The sequence below is a fragment of the Schistocerca piceifrons genome, chromosome 11 (genome assembly GCF_021461385.2).
Source record: "Schistocerca piceifrons isolate TAMUIC-IGC-003096 chromosome 11, iqSchPice1.1, whole genome shotgun sequence".
Lineage (NCBI taxonomy): Eukaryota > Metazoa > Arthropoda > Insecta > Orthoptera > Acrididae > Schistocerca > Schistocerca piceifrons.
The window spans coordinates 165,383,368-165,407,974 of record NC_060148.1 but is presented as its reverse complement, the minus strand read 5'-3'; the positions used below and the strand labels follow the sequence as shown (position 1 = coordinate 165,407,974).

General features: G+C 41.0%; 1 protein-coding gene across 1 annotated transcript in view; it reads right to left on the bottom strand.

Moving 5' to 3' along the window:
• Nucleotides 1–24,607, bottom strand: part of LOC124719861 (chromatin modification-related protein eaf-1-like) — a 343,357-nt gene that overhangs the window by 90,807 nt on the left and 227,943 nt on the right. Inside the window, exons 4-7 of the mRNA XM_047245044.1 lie at nt 20,273–20,446; nt 16,617–16,895; nt 9,539–9,673; nt 4,065–4,152 (exon numbers count right to left, since the gene is read on the bottom strand). Of these exons, the coding sequence (XP_047101000.1) occupies nt 4,065–4,152; nt 9,539–9,673; nt 16,617–16,895; nt 20,273–20,446 (676 nt within the window). The remainder of the gene's footprint in view (nt 1–4,064; nt 4,153–9,538; nt 9,674–16,616; nt 16,896–20,272; nt 20,447–24,607) is intronic.

Here is a 24,607-nt window from a genome sequence, read left to right as displayed (position 1 = left end):
ATTTATTAGCAAACTGTCACTCGCATGTAGTCACATATGAACAGATTAAGAGCAAAATGCTCTCACCACATAAAATACTTCATAAGAAGGCAATATTTAAAGTACATAAAATTAAGACATTGGGACTGACATACAACTGGTGACTGTCACTAATGGTGTAGCACACTGTAAGCTGCTGAGGGCTGCGAGAGGAAGCAGCCACTGGAGGTGGTGTCAGGCCGAGAGGCTCACAGGCCGGAGTTGCCACGAAACACGTCACACCGACTATTAAGTGTTCATCTCACAAGTCAATAATCAGCATTATGAAAACAGAAGTTCATATACAAAAATGCAATAGCTATTATTCTACACAGTTTTTTGTGAAAATGATTACAATACAGTAAATAAAAAGGAGAGAAGAGGATGATATTTTAGAGTCTACTCTAAGGAGAAAGACGAGTCAATTTCAGATGTTTCTAAAGTAAGGGTTTTACACCACTGATGAAATTTTTATTATGTAACAGTGGCTGCAACTGTTTATTCAGAATTAATCCATCACTAAGAGAAAGTTGCTTGAAAAATTTCTAATTCTTTGATGATATTAAGTATGAAGCCTTTCTTTCCTGTATGCAGGATACTAACATTATGAATTTCTTTAGACTTATGGCCTGTAATCAATAAATGGGAACTTTTTTTCGTAAGAGAAGTTCTTAATTGCTGGCTACAATTGCTCATCCTGTTTGTTCTATATAATAGGCTGGAAATGCGTCACGGCTGATTTTAAAGACACCTGAGTTTTGTAAGGGAGTATGCACAAGTTTCAAATCATGAATAGGATTACTTTTTAAACTATTACTGGTACAGGATACTACTCTACAGTCATACTTGTTTTTTGGGGAGACACTGAAGCCTGTAAGATACAGGTGCTAAAAATAGCAGCGATAAAAAAATTTCTTTCCATTACATTCGCAATTAGGAGTGGTGCCAAGGCTGGTGGCTCTGTTATTGGTTTTATTTTCCAAAACATTATCCACTACGGTTGGTTCGTATCCATTATTGACTGTAATAGTTTCAATCAAATCAATCTCAGCATCAAGATTTTCATCAGCTAAACAAGTAGAAACAGCTCTATGGATGGAAGAATGCAAAAGGGCTTTTTGTGAGGGTCTGTTGAACAGGACAGCACTATTTGACCAGTCAAGGTTCATTTGTGAAAAATATTGAAAGAAACTTTGTTATCAACTACTGTTAAGATTTATGTGTGAAAATATTGGAAGAAACTTTGCTATCAATTATTGCTAATGTTAGATCCAAAGAATTTAACTGAAAGAATTCATTTTTGAATGCAGATGTGACAGTAATGTTTTCATGATGTTCATTAAAGATTTTGAGGAGGCGATAAATGCTATTATTAGGCCGTCTCTAAATAATCACAATATATCTGGAATGTGAAAGAACACCAAGAGTGGCAGCTGAAAAACTAAAAAAAATTTTTTTTCTAAGGTATTTATGAATCTGTCTGCAAGAATACCAGCTAATGGATTACCCATTGCAAGACCATCAGTTTTCTGACACAACTGTCCACTGAAATTGAAATACTCTTATTTGACTACTACTTGAATTAAATTCATAGAGTCAGTAATTTTATCATCAGAGACATCCTCTTTATAAAGACTTTTTCTTCTCCTACAATATCTAAAATTGTTCCCACAGAAACATTCATGTGAAGGTTTTTTTATATCAAACAGTAACTGCTTGGTATTTTGATCACAATGTGTTTTATTTTACTAACAAGATGTTGACATTTGGGAGTTGAATAAGGGAAGATTTTCTTTTTAAGTTGTCATGAAGAAACTTTCCAAGGTTGTGGTAAATGCTGGTCATACTAATCAGAATTAGCCAAATTTGATGTTCTATTTTGTGGACTTTAAAATGAAAAGGTAACTTTGGAAGTTGAGGGTTAATGTTTACCAACTGTCTTTCATGAAAAGGTCTGAGTAGAAATTTTGCATCACTAATTGCAGATCCAATTTCTCTTTGAAAACTGGTATGGGGTCCTGATGTAGAGTGAAAATATTGTTTTTCTCACAAAACTGTAAAGTTTTATTTACGTAATCCTGTTTGCTACCAACTACTAAGGCACTGCCCTTGTCAGATTTCATTATTAATGCTCCATTTCCTTTAAATTTCACATTAATGGTTTTAATTACTTTCTTGTCACAATTAACTGTACTCTGAAAGCCAGCTAAATTTTTGCTTACAATATTGCACACATCATGAGCTAATCTGGTCTGGTGAGAATATTCCATTTGTATGCTTTGATGACCACTTTTTAGATCTACAGTCAGATTTTCGATAACATTTTCGCCTGATAAATTAGGCATAACATTATACTTCAAACCTTTCATCAAAAAAGAAATGAATTCAAGTTTTATAGCACAATTTTAAAGAAAACTGACATAAATTTTACAAGTGATAAAGTTTCCTACATGTGAGTACAATCTTCTCATAAACTTGTCCAGCATAATAACCATCTATTCTTGGATTTTCTCTACGTTAATTGTATGGATTTTCTGACAAAGACACCCACAGTCAGTGTCAAAACCAGGATAAAATAAAATCCTGTCACAACCAGCTAGCTGTATTATACATATCATATCCTTACACGGTTGCTGTCTCACAGCCACGTACAAAATTGCAAGACACAGGCCGATGTTTGTCCTACTCCTGGAGTATTTAGAGAGCTGGTGTCAGTCTGAAAAAAGAAAAGTGTCTTTTTACTTATTTTTTTTTAAATCATTGGCCATAGAAGCAAGAAACCACAACAAGACTGACCGACAAAAACTACTGTCACCATCAACAGAGTGATTACAAGACAGTGTGTAGTGGACACATCTCTCAAGACTGCACAACAAATTACTAACAGACCAAATGAGCTTTATGAAGTAGAAGTCTACGATTCTACAGAGGAACACTGACTTTGCACTGGGGGGGTTGAAAGGCTGCCATCCTTTCAAGAAACCTATCATCAGACCAAGAAGTAGGAAGACAAAAATTAATTTTGCTGCAAGACACTGCAAGTGGACAGTGAAAGATTGGTCCAATGTGCTGCACAGCATCAAATGAACATTTAATTTGAAGTCTTCCAATGGGAGTCAGTACATCTGTCTATTGTGTAGGCAAATTATACAAACCACACCGTCACAGTTTGCACAGAGGAAGTAGTAGGGAGGTGTACGAATTCTTCCCCTAGTGCACACAGAGGGTAACGTGAAACGCCCTTACTATAGGGGCTTTTTGGGCCAACATACACCAGAATGCTTATGCCATGAAACTGCATTTTTCAAAATGACATTGATCCAAAGCACCACTCAGGAAGTGTACGAGAATGTCTCGGGAAGTAAAAGATTAAGGCTCTGACGTAGCTCACTAAGAGTCCAGATTTAGATCTGATAAGAGTGAACGTGAAAGCTACTGGACAGACATGTTAGCTGTAGAGAACACCAAAATGTATGAGGTTTCTATGAAGTTCTACAGCACAGTCATGGCCCACGCTGACGGCTAGCGCCGTGCGGCAATGCTGCTCTGTTGCTGCCGGATTACTGGTTACTCTTCACGTTTTACTGTCCCCGTAATACACATCAATAGAATGAACACTGCACTAGGCTAATTCGGGACTGCCCTATCAAATGGGCACCTAAAATTCCACTTCAGAAATAATTTTGTCTGTAATGGGAAACAAACCGACGCTTTCTGTCAACTCTGAGAGCACACGAAAGACCCGTTGAGCAATATTTTTCTGGGGTGACTTCAGCTACGCATTCCAAAACTGAAATTGCAAATATCTGTGGAAACACCGGAGGAAAAGCAGACGGCAACTCTTAGGACGGACACCCTGCACACATGCAGCAGGTTGAAGAACAGTGCCAGTAAAGAGTTGACAGAACAGTTACTGCCAGACACTTTTGAGCACCACTGCCGGTACGGCCAGGTCGAGCACCGACACCTCACCGCACAGGGGTGGAAAACGACTACGGGAGAGAGGCTGCCGGCCAGACACGGGGCTCGGCCACAGTCGTACTCACCTGCCTGCCCCTGCAGCACCGACTTCTGGGCGGTGATCATCTGCGGCGGCAGCTGGTTGGCCGGGAACGGTTTGCCGGCGGCGATCACCTGCGCATTGCGGGCTCGAGTTTAGCTGCCTCGGCCAGTGCAGTGCACTAGCTGATCCACAAGTTTAGTGAAGCACTCTGTACCTGCATACCTCTTAACCGGAACCTCGTATTTTCCACAGTTTAGCATTTCGACACGCATTTTGAAAGATAGTTTACTTCACTCGGTGCCAATAACAGATTTAATGGAAGACATTCTGAAAAGGCACCATTTGCTACACATATAAAAGTCTTTTTATTTCAATGGAGCACAAGCAGTTTCAACTTTCTCATTCACTATAAACTAACGTACAATGCACCCTGTGCATTCACAGTGCCATGTCTGTGAACAACTTCCACTGTCAAATTACTTTAATCACTGTGCCAAATTTGTCCCGAATAGGACAACACTAGGGCTAGTGATGTTTAATATCCTCATCAATTTACTTGACCAATGGCAGTTGTTCATATACGTGGCAACACAGAACACATTTGGTCAGTAGAAATGTGACGGTCCTTTACTCTGCAGCTGATGATCGAGAAGGTCAAAACTGGTTGTCCTCCAGTGAGATAACGGAGATTTATTACGTGTACAGTGCACAGTATCTCTTGATGATGTCTTCAGTTTCATTAAGGCTGTTAGTAACTGCTGTCATGACAGTTTTACTAATAAGAGGTTTTTGCTTTATTCTGAAATTCCTTCCAGTAAATGTGAAGGTTGACAAAAGTAGAAATACGCAGGTACAGGGTGCTTCACTGTTCTGATCAAAACAAATTCACAACTTTTACTATGTATATTAAGTTGGCAGAGAAAAATCGAAACTGTTCAGAATTACACGAAGGATAACTACTGAATATACAAGGTGTACATAAATTCCGGGAACACTTTCAATTATTTATTGCACAAGAACTAAACATTGTACAGATGTCATACATATTGCATTTTGAAGAGAAACCCTGAAAGTTTTTCTTTTTTTCATATATACTGCCACAGCGTAGTTTGGTAATTTGCCGATAGTCAGCGCTAGTGACAAACATGCCCCACATTCACTTCACTCACACTGGGACGTCCTCTTCTCTTTGCTGGGCACAAGCAACCTGTCATAAGGAATTTGTTGTGCCGGTGGTAAATGGCCTTCCTTGTTGGTAGCTTGTTACCGTACTTGGTTCTAAACATCTGTTGACCAGCTGTAGCACACTCGTTCTTGTTGAACTCCAACATACAGAAAGCTCGCTTCACACCTGAACTCACCACATTTGTGACTAGCACTGACTATCGGCAAATTACCAAACTACACTGTGGTGGTATACATGAAAAAAAGCTTTCAGGGTTTCTCTTCAAAATGACATAAGTATGATATCTGTACAATGTTTGGTTCATGTGCAGTAAATAATTGAAAGTGTTCCCAGACTTTATGTACACCCTGTATTACAAAGCACAATATAAGTAGCAAATTTTGTGAAACAAGTGTGATGCATAGCTCATATGAAAAAAAAAACTGCACATTGGTACAAAAATACGTCAAATTTATAAAAAGATAGTAATATTATATAAACGTTAACAGTTCTTTACACTGCAGTTGATAATAATCAAGGAGGTCAAACCTTGTTAAGGCTTATGACAATAAACTGTATGCAACAGATTCACTGCACCCATCATTTATTGAAAGTTACTGCTATCAGCCATGTGTGGAATATTATTAGTTATAAAAAGAAATAAAAAAATTGTAGTATGTAACAAGCTTTGTATAAAACCTTTCCAAAGTAATAACTGCCGTGGAAAAATTGGAACTAACTGTGGCTGTGTCTGAGGCATCAGTAAGCCTATGTCTTTGCATTGGTCTGGCTCTGTATCAAGTTCTTTGTCAGGGTAAATTGTGGTTGGCTGGACATGGACATACAAAGTAAATGTATCATAACATATACGTCTCATTCATAAATACTAAAACTGCTGGACTATTGGGATAATTTTTAAGACAGGTATTTCCATTTTAAAAATTTTTAAGGTGTAAGGAGATGTATTCCTAACTATGCATGTAGCTCAATTAGTTTTTCACTATTGCACCAAAGGAAAAAGTACCCAGTAAACTAATAAAAAAGTACCTACGTCTCATTCATAAATACTAAAACTGCTGGACTATTGGGATAATTTTTAAGACAGGTATTTCCATTTTAAAAATTTTTAAGGTGTAAGGAGATGTATTCCTAACTATGCATGTAGCTCAATTAGTTTTTCACTATTGCACCAAAGGAAAAAGTACCCAGTAAACTAATAAAAAAGTACCTAGTAAACTAATAATGTACTTAGTTTTCACCAAATTATTGCACACATCAATAGTAGGGAGGAACATTTTGAGATGTGAATAACACAATCCATGGCAGCAGTTCTCACTGCAGTTCCAAGTCCAGCTGCAATACAGTGCAGATAGGAGTGGAGAGGTGCTGTTAACTTCATCAAAATGCATACTATCACATTTTAAGATGCTGACCACGCCATGTGTGTTTCCACACAATAGTTATACTAACAAATTTTAACTTGTTGCGTGCTGACAAAGTGACAAAACCTGCTCATGATTGCAGACTATAGTGATAGTGATTATGTTTGTGACAGTCATGCCTGCACCTAGTACAGTTGTGCAAAACTCATACTGGGATGTAACCACATGTTGCAGTTTCCCCACACTGACGCAAGCATAACAATTTTTACTATATGGCGTAGCTTGACAATAGCCAGTGGGCTACATTAGCTAACTGCTAAACGACAAAATAAAATCATCATCATCTTCTTCCTGTCAACAATTAGGCTGTTGTCTGTTCCAAATTTACAAAGAAATTCATTACCATCTTTTTTTAAGCCTTCCAATGTCTCTTTTCCCCTTCAGCTTGTAGTTCAGGAACTTCTGGGAAATTCTGTGACCTGGCATTCTCATGAGATGATGTCTCCAATCTTCATGTGATTTCTGAGTCTTTTTCATTTATATTGAAAATACAGTATTTAATTCTGTTCTAATAACTTCATTTCTAATTATGTCTCTTCTTGTGCGGCCCTTCGTCTTTCTTAGACACCTCATCTCTAGTGTTTGAATTTTATTTTCTTGTTTTTGTGGTAACACAGCTTTCACTTCGATTGGAAAACACGGGAACCATCATTACTTTATCAGATCCAAAATCAAAACTTATAGCAGAGCCTAAATAAGAGATTTGGGTCGCATGTTCTAACACCGAACTATCGAAAACAATTTTTAATCTGACTGTATGTTTTCCTCAGAATGCTTTCATTTTCATTTTATTATTAGGAATTTTAATAATTGTACTTCTTGCAAATTTTGTTCAGCTGGTATACTGATATTTGGAGCTCATCTTCATTCTTTTTAATAATAATTATGTCATCAACAAACAAAAGTACATTCAACTGTTTGTTGTTTGTTACCTTAATTCCCTTGTTTACTTTAAATTTCCATTTGCGAAGAAGTCAGTGTAAATATTTAGGTAATAGTTACAACCTTGTCTAACATTTTGGTTAATAATTATTTCTTCTAATCATTCCTACCTGTGTTTATTACAATGCATGTAGTTTTTTAAAGATATTTCACTTTCTCTCTTATGTAGTTAGGACATCCACCTACAGACGTAATCTTCCATAGGCTATCACAGCTCGCGCAGTCAAAGATCTTCTGAAGGTTGATAGAGACCACAAGCGTTTCTGTATTAAATTACCTATGTTTTTCTATAATGTTTTTAATTACGAGCATATTGGTTGAGGATGAATGACCTGATCTAAAACTATTTTGTTCTTCAGATATAATAGTTTCTGTGATATTGTTCATGTGATTGTTGATTATCTTTGATTTAAAACAATGATGCCACAGTATTTTTCAAAACCATTACATTCCCTTTGTTGAAAGAGAGATTACTTCTGCTGTGTACCAAGAGTCTCGACTCTTGCTGTTCGTCCAACGCTCATTTATTAACTGGAAAAGTATTTTATTTAATGGTAACCCTCCATATTTAATTAGTTCTACATTTAATCCATTGATCCCAGTAGCATTTCTCTTCTTCGTGCCTTTCAAAGCATCTTGCAGTTCCTCCATAGTAATTGGATCATTGTTTCATTGTACATACTTTGTCCAGTGTCATCTCCAGCCTTCTGTGTACACCCCAAGTCTGTGTAATGATTTATCCATGGTTCATTGGGTATAAAGTTCAGTGAGCCAGTGTGCATTCAAAATAAAGCAACAGCCTTCTGAAATGAAACTATGAGCACCTTAATCAGGAGATTATAATGTATTTCATCCTAGGCCTAGTGAAAGACCTGAAACACAAGTGTTTCTGAAATGTGTAACTTGTGTTTTTGGCACTGCCAAATGATTTTGAGTATATAATCAATCTTTTTGGTTACTTATTTGAATATTTTATTTCATTTTGTAATTGATACTATCAATAATAACTAATAAAAATATGCAAGCATGGAAATTCCTTGTTTTACATAATGTAAATTCAAAAATTTTCCATAAATTATTACCTCTAAGCATAATTTGAATTGATTACAAATGTAGTATAATGTTAAAACACTTTATCCATGTGAATGGGTGTTGAGGTGTAATATTATTCATATGAAATGAAATATGGAATCAATTAATAATACAAATGTATTTTTTTTTTTTTTTTTTTTTTTTTTTTTTTTTTTTTTTTTTTTTTTTTTTTTTTTTTTTTTTTTGCATAGCAAACATGCATTTTAAGGTGAGAGAACCAAACTCTGAAAATTAAATACACTAAATTGTGTAAAGATTATTGCAAAGTAATAAAGGTAACTGTGATAGATTTTGCAGGCTGCAGCTAGCGGTTAGTGTCGCGACCTCTACATTGTGGGGAGAAGAGTCCAAATTGCTGACTGGGCTGGAGCTTTCCTTCCGGCAGGGACTGGGAGCTTATGTTGTCTTACTCATTTCACACCATAGGTGAAAAGTTTGCTGCAGGGGTGTCGAATAAAAAGAGCTGCACCTTGTGGCCATACAATGTCAGGTGGGATCTCCTGGTCAATGATACCTTACAATTATTTCGCATTTCAGGAATTTCATGACAATATAACCTGATGGTTGAGGGGAGAGGGAAAAAAAAAAAAAAAAAACAATACACAAGTGGAAGAGGCCACGAGGTCTCGTCACAATTTTGGAACTACCGTCACTTTGGACTGACGTTTTAGAAAATGTACAAGATTTTTGACTCGAGCATTGAAGAAGAAATTCTCCTTATGAAATTGACCCGTGGAATGACACATTTCGCGACCTAAGTTAAGTATTTCAGTTTTAAATGTAATATGCCTGCCTCCGTTGCTGGCAAGTGTCCGTGTGGTTTACTTTGCCGAGTGAGTTGACGACTCGCTCTCTGTCTCTCCACAGTGTACTCACGTGTATGGAGGAGGGGTTCATGCCGGGCGGCGCGGGGTGGAGCTGCAGGTTGCCCGGCACCAGCAGCTGGCCCTGCGTGTTGTACAGCTGCTGCAGGTACGTCGGGTTCTGCAGCGGCTGCTGGATCACCTGCACCTGCAACAACACACCACACCTCACTCTTACACTCACAGTGCAGTGCAATGCAATCTGCTCGTCTACGCTACCACTACCTCGCCGGCTCGAGCGTTCTGTACGGTTCCACACTCTCCTTCGTACATAATATACGAGCTTACCCAGTACGAGACTGTATCCGCGACTCAGTTCGGGACTTCCTCACAGATGCGATTCGACATGTTGCTCTCGGTGGCACTAAATCTGGAGACACAAAAGTGACATCGGGAGCACCCCGAGGGAGTGTAATAGGCCCAATACTGTTAATGACACAAGTATTAGTGACCGAGTGGATAACATCACTGTCGGTGCCGACATCTACAGGAAGGTTCCGATGCCAGAAGACTGTAGCGAAATGTAGGAAAAATTACACACTACTGACAACTGGAGAGAGATCTGGTAGTCGACTTTTGGCATAAATAAATGTAACATATTGTGCATAAATTGGAGAGTAAACAATTGGAGAGACCTAAGTTACAATGATCACGTACAAAAAATTGTAGGAAAGACAGATGTCTGACCGAAGATTTGTCGAAGAATCTTGAGGAAATGTAATCTGTCACTGAAACAGGTAGCTTACAAAAACCTTCTTTCATACTGCTCATAAGTCTGGGTCCCTTTCCCGGCAGGAATAGTAGAAAAGAGAGAGAAAAAATCTAATGAAGAACAGAATTGTTTAGTAAGCTTGAGAGTGTTACCAGGATGCTTTAGAAGCTCTGGTAGCAGAGAAGAGGTTTACTGTTGAAATTCTGAAATTGCACACTGTAACAAGTGATTGGCAAGACATTACTTGCATCGAAGTAGATTCACAAAATTACCACGCTGAGAAAATCAGAGAAATTAGCTTTTATTGGCAGTCATTCACTTCGTGACTGCAACACGGAAGGGGTCAGGCGTGTGGCGGGTGAGCTCGCAATCCGTAATAGTGGCAGTAGCACCCTCTGTCACTCACTCTTAAGTGGCACGCAGAGAGTACATGTAGGTGCAGGTCACACGTAACGAAAAATGTGTGGCAGGCCACGAAGGACTGATGCTTGCGGTCGAGTGGCCGCCAAGCGTCGGGGGCGAAAGCTTTGACTGCAGCCACAGTGTCAAGCGTGTACAACTGTGGCACCCCTTCTCTATTTTGCTGTACACTGCAGCAGCAGTAGCACTCCACACACCCAGTAAGCTACGCTGATGAGTACGACATCTGATGAATGTTAACAATACCGTTTATGTTGACTTTTAACAAAAAATTGGAGCAACAAGAAAGAGAAGACAAAATGCCACATTTGTCATTTTTTGGCTTTCCTAAGGACATTGGCATATATGAAGCATCACATCACAGGGCTGTTTAACAATGATACTCTAGCAACCTGTAGGCATTTAGTGAAGATTAACATTTCTTGTTAAGAACTCAAAATCATATGAGCATCTGCAGAATGACATCATAACATCTACACACTAGCATAAAGTTTTGTTCACTACAGTTTGAGCCAAACCAGATAAAGATTGTCGAATATACAGGAAACTGGCATCAAATGCCGTACGTACTTTATTTAACACACCAAATAGGCCTCACAATTGTAGCTGTAGACAAATCTGTTACACAGGTGAGAAAATAAAATCTCAAAAGCAATAATATTCCATACCGAAATAAAACAAACCACTCATTAAACTGTTGTTTTATCAGAGCACTCAACAAAGTGAACATTCAAAGAACATATAATAATGTTTTTTAAAACACATTCTTGTGTTGCAAAGCTGAGTGGACGAGTGGATGAGCAAATCATTACAGTAAATCAAAACTGCTACATATCAGCATAAATGTCAGTTGAAGTAAGAAGTCGTATATATGCTTCTTATCCATGGCTCTTTTCATTGTACTGAAAGATAAATTCAATCGAAAAAACTAAGCAAACCTGTCTGCTCCACTGTCGAAACCCTCAACAGCTACACTGACCACCTCTCTCACAACTATCCCACAGGTCTCGTTCACAAACAAATCTTCCAGGCAGTATCCTTTCCTGACCTTCTGACTAATACAATTCTAACTTCTAGGAACCCCAGAAGAACCCCTCTTATCACTCAGTACCACCACAGGCTAGACTGCCTTCAACTTTCTCAAGTCGATGCCTGAAACGAGACTCTATCCGCCCGATATCGTCCCTACACCGCACATTGTCACCTCGCGTCACCCTCCTGACTCCTGTAGCACCCTTGTCAGACGTTTCGACGTTCCCAAACTATTATCCCTGCCCCACAGTGTAATGGCCGGGCTAGGAACTTCAAAGTGGAGGCGAGACACACCGACATCAGTTATCGACAGGTGAGTGCAGCGTGCCCAGGTACAGCAACAACATATAGACCTACAGTGTGACCGGCAGGTGCACAATAAGTTTCATAGTAAAAAGTAGTTTTGTCGGCTTGTTTAAAAAACTTTTCTCAACCTAAATTTCCACCTTTTTACAAGTTTGTGTAGCTACGATTGTGCCGACATTTGTACTGACGTACTTGTGCGAGCAACTTTTTCTGGCAATGAACAGAATGATGTCTATCCACAGAAGTTCACAGACAGAGTAGAACTTAAAAACTGTTCTTTGAATTAGCGGCATTCAAAAAGTTGTACCAAACACTGATGCTTTATTGAAAAGCAAAGTAAGTTCTACTCACTGACATCCGGTATTTTTTTTATGTTCAACTTGTGACTAAAATGTCAATTTAAGCTTTATCCACAAACAAAATTCAACACACTACTGCAATTGTAAGAAACACCAAGTTTCAAACTTAGCTGCCCCCTGTTCATCCCTTCACCAATTAACAGAAACCTGAATTTCTGTTTCATTCCCATTTCTCGTCAGTGCAACAGTCTAGAAAATAAATGTGTTGCAAAGGACAGTACCTGCTGTGAAGCATTACACCTCTGTGCAACTAACAGTGACAGTCATACAACAGACTCGTTTCCGATAGTTTCATGGCCAGAGCTACCCTGCCTCGGTTCCTCCCCCTCCTCCCCTCCCTCCCACCACCCATCAGTCACTGCGATGTAAGCACGGGCCAGCTCGCAGGAGCCGATTGGTGGAAAAGCCTGGTCTACAGTGACATGCTGCACCGCACAGGCTAGCCCGATCCTCCCCCACCTGACACAAGTTTCCCTCACCTCTGAAGATGGGAACCTGCAACACATACTCACATCCCAACATCCTCCCACGCTTAACCTCTGTTAACATATTTTCTACCACTTTCTTTCCATTATCATTAATTTCTTTCACATCCTTCTTTTTGTCATATCAGCTATCTACAGGCAATGCTATTTCAACTAAACTGCTTTAACTTTAGCCCTGTTGTTGTTGTAGTTGTTGTTGTGGTCTTCAGTCCTGAGACTGGTTTGATGCAGCTCTCCATGCTACTCTATCCTGTGCAAGCTGCTTCATCTCCCAGTACTTACTGCAACCTACATCCTTCTGAATCTGCTTAGTGTATTCATCTCTTGGTCTCCCTCTATGATTTTTACCCTCCACACTGCCCTCCAATACTAAACTGGTGATCCCTTGATGTCCTACCAACTGATCCCTTCTTCTAGTCGACTTGTACCACAAACTCCTCTTCTCCCCAGCCCCATTCAGTACCTCCTCATTAGTTACGTGATCTACCCATCTAATCTTCAGCATTCTTCTGCAGCACCACATTTCGAAAGCTTCTATTCTCTTCTTGTCCAAACTATTTATCGTCCATGTTTCACTTCCATACATGGCTACACTCCATACAAATACTTTCAGAAACGACTTCCTGACACTTAAATCTATACTCGATGTCAACAAATTTCTCTTCTTCAGAAACGCTTTCCTTGCCATTGCCAGTCTACATTTTATATCCTCTCTACTTCGACCATCATCAGTTATTTTGCTCCCCAAATAGAAAAACTCCTTTACTACTTTAAGTGTCTCATTTCCTAATCTAATTCCCTCAGCATCACCTGACGTAATTCGACTACATACCATTATCCTCATTTTGCTTTTGTTGATGTTCATCTTATACCCTCATTTCAAGACACTGTCCATTCTGTTCAACTGCTCTTCCAGGTCCTTTGCTGTCTCTCACAGAATTACAATGTCAAAGGTGAACCTCAAAGTTTTTATTTCTTCTCCATGGATTTTAATACCCACTCCGAATTTTTCTTTTGGTTCCTCTACTGCTTGCTCAACATACAGATTGAATAGCAACAGGGAGAGGCTACAACCCTGTCTCACTCCCTTCCCAACCGCTGCTTCCCTTTCATGTCCCTCAACTCTTACAACTGCCATCTGGTTTCTGTACAAATTGTAAATAGCCTTTCTCTCCCTGTATTTTACCCCTGCCTCCTTTAGAATTGGAAAGAGAGTATTCCAGTCAACATTGTCGAAAGATTTTTCTAAGTCTACAAATGTAGGTTTGCCTTTCCTTAATCTATCTTCTAACTTAAGTTGTAGAGACAGTATTGCGTCATGTGTTCCAATATTTCTACGGAATGCGAACTGATCTTCCCTGAGGTTGACTTCTACCAGTTTTTCCATTCGTCTGTAAAGAATTCGTGTTAGTATTTTGCAGCTGTGACTTATTAAGCTGATAGTTCAGTAATTTTCACATCTGTCAACACCTGCTTTCTTTGAGATTGGAATTATTATATTCTTCTTGAAGTCTGAGGGTATTTCCCCTGTCTCATACATTTTGCTCACCAGATGGTAGAGTTTTGTCAGGACTGGCTCTCCCAAGACTGTCAGTAGTTCTAATGGAATGTTGTCTACTCCCGGGGCCTTGTTTCGACTCAGGTCCTTCAGTGCTGTGTCAAACTCTTTACGCAGTATCGTATCTCCCATTTCATCTTCATCTACATCCTCTTCCATTTCCGTAATATTGTCCTCAAGTACATCGGCCTTGTATAGACCCCCTATATACTCCTTCCACCTTTCTGCTTTCCCTTCTTTGCTTAGAACTGGGTTTCCATCTGAGCTCTTGATATTCATACAAGTGGTTCTCTTTTCTCCAAAGGTCTCTTTAATTTTCCTGTAGGCAGTATCTATCTTACCCCTAGTAAGATTAGCCTCTACATCCTTACATTTGTCTTCTCGCCCTCCCTGCTTAGCCATTTTGCACTTCCTGTCAATCTCATTTTTGAGACATTTGTATTCCAACTTTAGCCCTATAATCCTAGATTTGTCTCCCTTCCTGTTCTTTCCTCCTTTTAGTCCACAGTTTGCATTTTTAGTTTTGGATTTTCTTAGCAACTGAGGAGCCCTCTGAGTTTCTTCGAGAATAAATTTTTTTCTAGATTTCCTCCAGTGCTATCCCCGCTTCTTGAAAAATTTTATCTATCTTACTGAACTAAATCTTGGTTTTCTCACTCAGAAAGTAGCACAAGATCTAGGGTCTGAACCTCTTATCATTTGTACCACCAAGGTGGCTGTAGAAAATAATCCTCCTTTCAATGCTGCCAACCGCTACTGATCTTTTCTGCCTCTGTATAGAGTTCACAGTTGTGTCCTCTTCTCGATGCACGATTTTCTTTGACACGACCTAGAATTTTCCTAAAGTAATTAGCTGAAAAGGACACAACATACTTTGCTTTGTCTCCTCAATTGGGAAAAATGTGCCAATACTCATCTCATTTATATAGCATCTGACTTACTCAAAGACCCAACCTTACTCAAAGTATATTGTTATAAACTAAATTTGGTGTTTTACTTTCAGGTGTAAAGGTGAATACGTTTTGTGGTTATCCTATGCACAAAGATGCTACATGTAACTGCCTGTGCGAGAAATGTAATTCTCTTACATTCAGTCTGCAACAATGGAATGTTTCATCTTCTGCTTTATCTAAAATCACATTGTACATGAATATTATCAGAAATTGGATCCTTTCAAAGATGAATGGTAAATTAGCTGAAACAGTGGAATTCATTATATGAATACTGACGTGTCTTTCCCTTTCCAGTTAATAATTCCAATTATACAACATCTTAATAAGCTCTTTTGAGAGGGCATATCAGAAACACTGAATGATATAGGAATTCTGTTAGTTAGTTTACGCTTTCATCTCGATTCATAATATTGAATTCATAATATAGTATTTTTTCTTCCTCTGGTAACATATTCCGTATTTGCTGATAAGTAATTTTTTGATTGCTAAAATCGTTCACCTACACAACCATCCTTTGTTTACATAGTTTCTGTCTACAACAGATAACAGTTTTCGATGAGTTGTTATTCTGTCTTTACTACATTGCACTGCTCAATGGTTAAGATAATTCTGCTGGAGTAGAGATCAATACAACACGTGCCATCCCAAGTCATATTCCGTAACATTTGGGAACACGTCCCGGTGCCCACCACAATGTGCTAGCGACTACTGCAAACCGCAGTCTCATCTTCACAAGTACTGCAGTCACTATGGCACAACCACAGTTTTGTACAATGGGTCAGGGGGAAAACCCTTTTTGTTGAAGTGCTGTTTCCACTTTGCTATAACACTTGGTGCATCCAACCTTTTATTTATTTTCACTTTCAATGTATCACTATTTTCTTTATTGATTTTACATCTTCGTTCTCATCCCTCCCCTCCGTGTCACTGTTTCCATTCCCTCTCTACCCTCTCCTTGTTCTTAACAGCACTATTCATTTCCACATTACTGCTGACTCTGTCGCTGTCTTCCCCGTACTCAAGGTGACACTTCTTACCGATTTCCACCTCTGACCTTATGCTCCCTCTATAGCCTCTCTCTTCATCTTTGCCTATCCTTGTCTTCCTCAAGTGGCTGCCTCTCACGCTGGGATGTGTGTGAACTGCCCCTCCTTTCTAATCTTCCCAACCTATTCCTCTCTCCTCCCCCAGGAAAGAACTACCGGTCACGAAGGCTAGGACCGTCCCGCGTCCCGCAGTACTCAGTATTTCCTCCCCCGCACTCACCCTGCCGTGCCCCCACTCGTGGACCTGCTGCGGGGCCGCGGCCTGGGGCTGGGGCGTCGCGGGTGCCAGCGGCTGGTGCAGCGTCGACATGGTGGTGATGGCGGGCGCTCCGGCCACCACCTGCGCCTGCTGCTGCGACGCCTGCTGCTGCGCCTGCTGCTGAGCCTGTTGCTGCGCCTGCTGTTGCTGCTGCGTCTGCTGTGCCTGCTGCAGCTGCTGCTGCTGCGGGGTCGGCGCCGGCGCGATGGCCGTCGGCGTCTGCTGCATCGACACCGCCACCTGTCGGCAACGGTGCGCCGCGGGTCAGGCGGGCTCGTGGGGAGCGCGGCAGTCGAACGACTCCCCTGACGAGCGTCACTCGTCCCGACGAGTGTACGAAACTACGATATTCGGAGTTTGGTCACTATTAATGCCAAAAATATTTCACTGCTATCTTCTGTGTTACTGACGGAGAAGATCTGTGAGGTCATTAATCTTGCCTATAAACTTTATATTAATCAATACTCGCACAGTTTTTACTTCTTTGCTACACCAGCTTTGAATTTTCAGTTATTATCAATGGTCCACAACAGTTCTCGGCCAGTGGCTGTGTCACGAGTTTGATGGGAGTGAACGTATCCTCGAGGCTCCTACTAGGTAAATACATTAAGTCTACTCGGGCTCTTAACTTGGACCCTGGTGGGGGACCCAATTGGGAGCCTCGAGGACATGTCATTCCTACCCTACTCTGACACAGTCGACAGACGAGAAATATTGTGGGCTGTTGATAGTCACTGAAAAGTAAACTGGTGGAGCTAAAAAATACAAACTGTGCAAGCAATGAACAATATAAATTTTATAGCAAAAAAGAGTTCAGCAGACAGAATTTGGGACCGTACGACCACTTTCAGGCGGGTTATCGTGATGACTCATTTAGTGGAGCCTTAATTGGGAGAAACATTTTAACTCGGTACATATTATTCTCGTGTCGGAAAGCCAATGCGGAAACCTGCTATGGACGACATTGTGACATTGTGAGAATAATATCTCCCTGGCTAATGGTCCCCAGACTACTGTGAAGGTGGGAGGCAGGCTCGGCTGTGAGAGCCTACGGATTACCAGACATGACACAGTAAACCTGGCTACAGTAATGTTAGCTACAATGCTTTTGTTGTACCTGGGGTAGTAACATGACTGTAGAAGCTCTGGGAACTACAAGGCTACTAGTGAACACAAAAAACCTGAGAGAAGATGAATAGAGCAGAGAGAGATTATAGAAGGTACGCGACTAATCGACACAGAGGAAGAGGTTGGGAGTGCTACCTGGAGCAGTCAAAAAGCATAGAGGTGTATCCACCGCAATGCAACGATAACTGTCAAAGGAATGCACGGTATTTAATTTTCGGCTGGGAGCGAGGATGTCTACTTAGTAGAAAACACGAGGATCCAGAGTTTTCTTTTAAAGTGACTTATTTCGAGAAGGGGTCTGATGAGACTTCTACATCAATGAGAGTGAAGGTATGGAGTCAAAAATTACTGGAGAATAATAAAACAGGTCCCTATTTCATTTTTTGACTTTTCCACCCTAATACTTATTCTCTTCCTCTGCAAGTGTTTTTAATTATTTTGTTTTGTAGCCTTACTCGAATGTGCCTCACAGTCTTTATCTGTGCTATAGATGGAAGAAGACAGGCTTAGTGTTCTGTTTCAGTTATTAACTTTTGTCTGTTTAATGTTATTTATTGCTGTCTGTGTTACAGCAGTGACATCCTCACAGTTCCGCGTTCTACGAACAGATGCTCGGTCTTCGAGTAACGAGTAACGAGCAACGTTAGAAGATCTCCCTTATCCCAAGGTGTGAAATTCTTCCAGTGAGGCTGGCTACCCAGCTAATCCAGTTAGCGGTACCAGAGGGGGGCGGGGGGGGGGGGGGGGAGGCGGGGGGGGGGCGTGTCTGAGACAGCTGAATGTGAACACCTTTACTTAGGTATTTGTGTAAAGGGATGCAAAGTGCCAGCATGTTTTTAACATACTGCTCTGTGTAGCATGCACTTCACAACCATGAAATTCTTTTCTGCAAAACATGAATACACTAACATCTAATGATGTAGACTGAAGTGTGAAGAGTTTTCTGAAAGTCTCTGCTGGGAGTTTAGCCTTATATCGAAGTGAAACATTTAACATAAAGAGCACAGAGAAGAAGAGACTAGGAACTTTCCAAATTGTTTGCCAATGTACAATACCGAAGGTTTGGATGGACGGATGTAGTAGCTAACGTAGAGGTACAGAGACCTACTGTGAACCAGTATCACTTTCCTGTGGCAATCAAAGTTGTATATTGGGCCCTGAACACAGCAGCATAACAAGTACAATGCAGCATAAGTTTCTTAAGACAGCTACAGAACTTGAAACATAGCCATATTACAAATCAAATAGATGAAACCCTACCCATTGCCTAGTGATCTGTTTTTGGGCATTTCTAGACACCATAAAATTAAACGAAAATAAGAGTGTAACAGTAATTTCTTTCTGAGGTAATGAACAACAAACGAAATTGTGAGATAGAAAGGGACAGTTTGCAACAATTACAATGTATTATAAATACATCTCCTGTACATTACACTAAGACTCTTTTCCTGAACCCATTGTGCTGCCTGCATTTTACTCATATTGCCCCCATTTTACAGTCTTCAATATTTTACTGGACACATTTCACCTTGTCACTTTTTACTTCCCCATTTTGCTTTTGTGGTACCACACATTGATACCACCTATGGGTGTCACGAAGTTGGCAACAGAATTGCAAGTTTCCGTCAGACACCGATAGCGGTCGTGTGGGATCTCGTGGACCCAACTTGAAGAAATAGAAGTTAAGTAAATCTTATGTTTATCACAGTATCTTGTTCACTAAGCATTTCTGCTCGCGTCCAGCTTTCCTATGACAATAATTCCATCACCACGCTGTAGCTGATCTCTCCTTACCACTGTGTACAAAGTTGTACACAACAACTTTCTCCGATTTTACTGCCCCATTTGACTTTCACAGTTTGCTGTCCTCTTTTTTTTTTTTTGCAGGCCCCATTTTACTTTGTACTTGTCACATTTTACTGTCCTCCGCATTTTACTTCCATTGGCCACACATTACTGGCCACAGTTTACTTTTCCCATTTTACTGCTCCATTTTACTGTCTCATTTTACTGCTCCCTATTTACATTTACTTGTATGGGTGACATTTTATTGTTCCGGTTTTAGCTCTACTGGCCACATCTTACTTTCTTCAATTTGAGTGTCCCATTCTGTCTCATTTTGTAGTCTTCTTGTTACAAGTCCCCTTTTAATTGTGCTGGTGACATTTTACTCTCCCTATTATAGCTCTACTGGCCACATCTCACTGACCAAATTTTACTTTCTCCATTCCATTACTGTCTCATTTCCCTGCTCCCTTTTTACATGCCCCATTTTACTTGTGCTGGTGACATTTTACAGGTCCCACTTTACTTATATGACCACACTTCACTGGCCTCATTTTACTGTCATTTTATTGTCTCCTTTTAAGTCCCCATTTTACTCGTACCAGTGACGTGTAACTGTACCTATTTTAATTGTGCAGGCCACACCTGACGGGTCACACTCTACTCCCTCCAGCTTACTGCCCCACTCGGCCGGCCGGGCTGACCTGCTGCGCTATCTGCTGCATGCCGCTCGTGGGCACCATGACCGCCTGCTGCTGGTGGTGCTGCTGCACGGCCACCACCGCCTGCTGCTGCGCCGCCTGCTGCTGCGCCGCCTGCTGCTGCTGCTGTTGCTGCTGTGCCGCCTGCCCGGCGCTGGCGTCGTGAGACAGCTGCACCTGCAACAGCGGTGGCCGGAGCGTTACGACGGGAGCAGAACTGCGGGGACTGCGCTGTTCTGCGGATGGAGGTACAGCACCGTACTCATTTCAGATCCTGCAGCTGTACACTGGACGGACACACTTCGCTCTACATGAAAATCTTCTAGGAACACACGAAGCGGTAGCAGTCATTACCGAGTGTCATTAAAAGGCTAGAATTCACCATCACATCACATCTGATGTCAAACAACAAAGGGGACCTCAATTTACACACAGTTCATTTAAGGAAGCAACCTCACATTTAACTGAAATAACAGAGGGAAACTATAGAAACACATTAGGATATAGTGGGTAGGAATTAGAAGTTCCTCCCAATAATTGCAAATTCACCTCCTCAGTCAGATCATGATTTTGCCACGTATTGGTTAGTGGTGGAATAAATCCAAACCTGCTTACTCGATGTGCTATTTACCTCAATCTAGTGGTAAGATGACTGACAACACCTTTCAAAATTTGAGAGAGTATGCATGAAACTTGGGAAAGTAAAAGAAGCCGACAAGTCAGAGAACAAAGAATAACAATGGAGAGCCAAGTCCTCTAATGGAAGGTCAATGCATGCCTGAATAGCTAGGGCGACAGTGGAAGGAATGGTTCAAATGGCTCTGAGCACTACGCAACTTAACTGCAGAGGTCATCAGTCCCCTAGAACGTAGAACTACTTAAACCTAACTAACCTAAGGACATCACACACATCCATGCCCGAGGCAGGATTCGAACCTGTGACCTTAGCAGTAGCGCGGTTCCAGACTGAAGCGCCTAGAACCGCTCGACCACCCCGGCCGGTTCGAAGGAATGAAAGAATACTACAAGTGTTCAGTGAATCCCGTTTTATGATAACTTTTTCTGCTCATTACTGGCTACTCAGAGCAAGTGCATACCATGCAATTTATTTAAATTCATGACTTAATACAACTTTATAACTGTTTCTCACATCCTAGCCTCCAGAGTCTTTTTAATCTGCAAATTCTTCTCCAACACAGTTCTTCTGACTGCCTTTGCCCATTAAGGTTTTGAGCTTTTTCTTATTCTTATTCTTCTTCTTCTTTTTCTTTTTCTTCTTCTTATTCTGTAAGTTCAAACGGATTCCATCGCTTACGCTATCCATCCTCCCTCAAGATCACATCTCAGTAGTTTTTCTCCAACTGAGTCCATTACAGTCAAGCTCAAGTTTGTTCCCTTAAATGTGCCTTCACTTTCAATTGTGTGCCATTGTGTCAGCCAACAGCAGTGCCTCGAGAATCTCATGTCTGTTGACACGTAAGTTGTTCTTAATTTATTCACTTATTTTCCAAGTTCTCTTCTCCATATGTCGGTATACTTTGTCCAATAGTTTTAAATACCCTAAGCTTCGTTGCTGATCTATTGCGTGTGCTCTACAGCACTCCATCAAATTTTAAAATTAAAACTTTCCCTGCTTACGGATTGTACCACGAAATTTAAGGCAAACCGCCTGATATCTGCAACCTGCTGCCATGATATTTTGGTGCGGAGTCTTTTGGCCATCTACAGGTGAATACTCGCTAGGCTGCACTAAACTCCCGCATTTTAAGACCCTGCCAGCATACAGTGAGGTGGTAAAAGTTATGAGACCCTTCCTGACAACGTGTCAGAACTGCATGCACCCAGCAAGGTGCAGGTAATCGACGTCGCACGGACTCAACAAGTCGTTGGAAGTCCCCTGCAGAAATACTGAGCCAAACACCCAGCCACAATTGTAGAAGTGTTGGCCGTGCAGAAATACTGAGCCAAACACCCAGCCACAATTGTAGAAGTGTTGGCCGTGCAGAAATACTGAGCCAAACACCCAGCCACAATTGTAGAAGTGTTGGCCGTGCAGAAATACTGAGCCAAACACCCAGCCACAATTGTAGAAGTGTTGGCCGTGCAGGATACTCTGCAGGAAGCGACCTCTTGATTACGTCCCATAAATACTCTATGGGATTGATGTCAGGCCATTTAAGTGTCCCAATCATTTGCTCGAATTGTCCAGGATGTTCTTCAAACCAATTGCGAATAATCGTGATCTAGTGACAGGGTGAATTGTCGTCCATAAAAACTGCATCATTGTTTGGGACCATGAAGTCCATGAATGGCTGCAAATGGTCTCCCAGTAGCCAAACACCCATGACAGCTCTGCCCATAGTGCTCAGAGCAATTTGAACCATTTTGCTACATAAAAAGTCAAAATGTCATTGTCTAATGCTGAAAAACTTGTTGACGCGAATAGTTCACAAGACCAGTGTAGTTTCAAATGGGTCTGAGCACTGTGGGGCTTAACATCTGAGGTCATCAGTCTCCCAGAACTTAGACCTACTCGAACGTAACTAACCTAAGGACATCACACACATCCATGCCCGAGGCAGGATTCAAACCTGCGACGGTATCAGCAGCGCGGTTCCAGACTGAAGCGCCTAGAACAGCTCGGCCACTGGGGTCGGCTGGTGTGGTTTCCAGATTTGATTACATCTGTTTTGCCACTGTCTGCTAGATACAACCGAATAGGCCTTTCTAATATTGGAGTAATTTTAATGCACCACAAATAAGCGGGACTGTTTTCGCAGAGTTGGTCAGTTGTATGTAACTCATTTATATAAATAATGCGACAGAGTATAATTCACAAAGTACCAATATCAAAGGGCTATTAAGCCTACTACAAGCAAAAAATTTTATTTTAGGAAATAGTTTCACATTTCATTCATACAGTCCAGTTTCTCAAGCATGAGATCGAAAAGCAGTCATACGAAATTTCTGTATAAATTTGGAATCGTCTCATTCTTCCATATAATTCGTATGATGTCCCCATTTCTTCACCTTCGGCGTTTTAACAATCAATCTTGTCATCACCACTAATTCTCTAACTATTAGCTTCGCTAACCCTGGCAGAATCACGGGTTCAGTTATCCCGCCTTCATTCTCCAGTTAGGCGTTATTACGCGTTCGTACGACGTGTTTTCCGCGCTGTCCCGAGAATGGAACTTCAACGGTTGCTAAGCGGCGACTGTGCAACTGGCTATTAGTAGCGTAGGGTCCTGCCAAAACTTTCGGTCAAAATTTCATTTTCTTTGATACACCGAGACGATAGCATTTGATCTTTCTTACATGTATTTCCTCGTTTATTTCCATTCTGGTAGTCTGAATCTATGGATTTCGCTAGTAATTATAACAACGCTGATCATTAGCGCACCCAATCAACCACATAAACGAGCAGCGAATGGCATTCACCCATTAGGGTTTATTGGGGTCAGTTTGTACATCCCAGTCCCCTTTTGTCTATGGGAAAGTGTTTTATTTGTTGATTGCGACAGGGATTCCCCTGACAGAGACATCACGTACACTATGCATGGATTGAAAAATCAAGTTAACGATTCGTTCAGAAATCAACTTAGAATGTGTTCAAAAATTTACTGAGATGCATTTCAAAATAATACGAATAATCAATGGATCAACGTGCGCTGAGTGCTAGGCGCTTCCTGAAACAAGGTTTTTTCTTTCCCTTCGAGAATATGAATTTGGCACCCCCTCAAGTTGCCGCCGGGGACAGGTACACCCCCCCCCCCCCCCCCCCAAGATCCGGGCCTGAAACAGCTTATATCAGTGGATTTCCACATTTGGGGCCCGTATCTTCTCCTTCCCTCTAATCACTGCCTATTCGCCTCTGTTCTGCTGACATTTGTTTCCTTACTGTGTCGCAGCAATGCAACTAGCAGGCATTTCACCTTGTGGTGGGTGCGGGTCATAGTGCTTTGGCTCATCAGCGCATGTGAATATCGTTATCCCACGCCTTCTCTCAACTCAATGTAATACTACTTGGTGTCCCAAAAAGAATGACCCAATTTTAAATAGAATTATTTACTAGGAAGAAGGGCTTAACACCGACAAATTGCATACTAAATTCCTCAAAGAAGACAGAAGTTTACAGAAATTCATCATAAACGTTCAGTATGTCCCCCAGTGGCTGCACGATAGCCAAATTCATCCCAAACTGAGCGTTACGTGCCTTCTGTCACCGAAGCATTTGTGCCTTGAGAATGGCAGGGTGTGCTCCTGTCGAAACATCGGCGGCGTTCGACAACGTCACCCAGCAGCAAACCCGTAACTTATTTGAACATCCGATTCGCC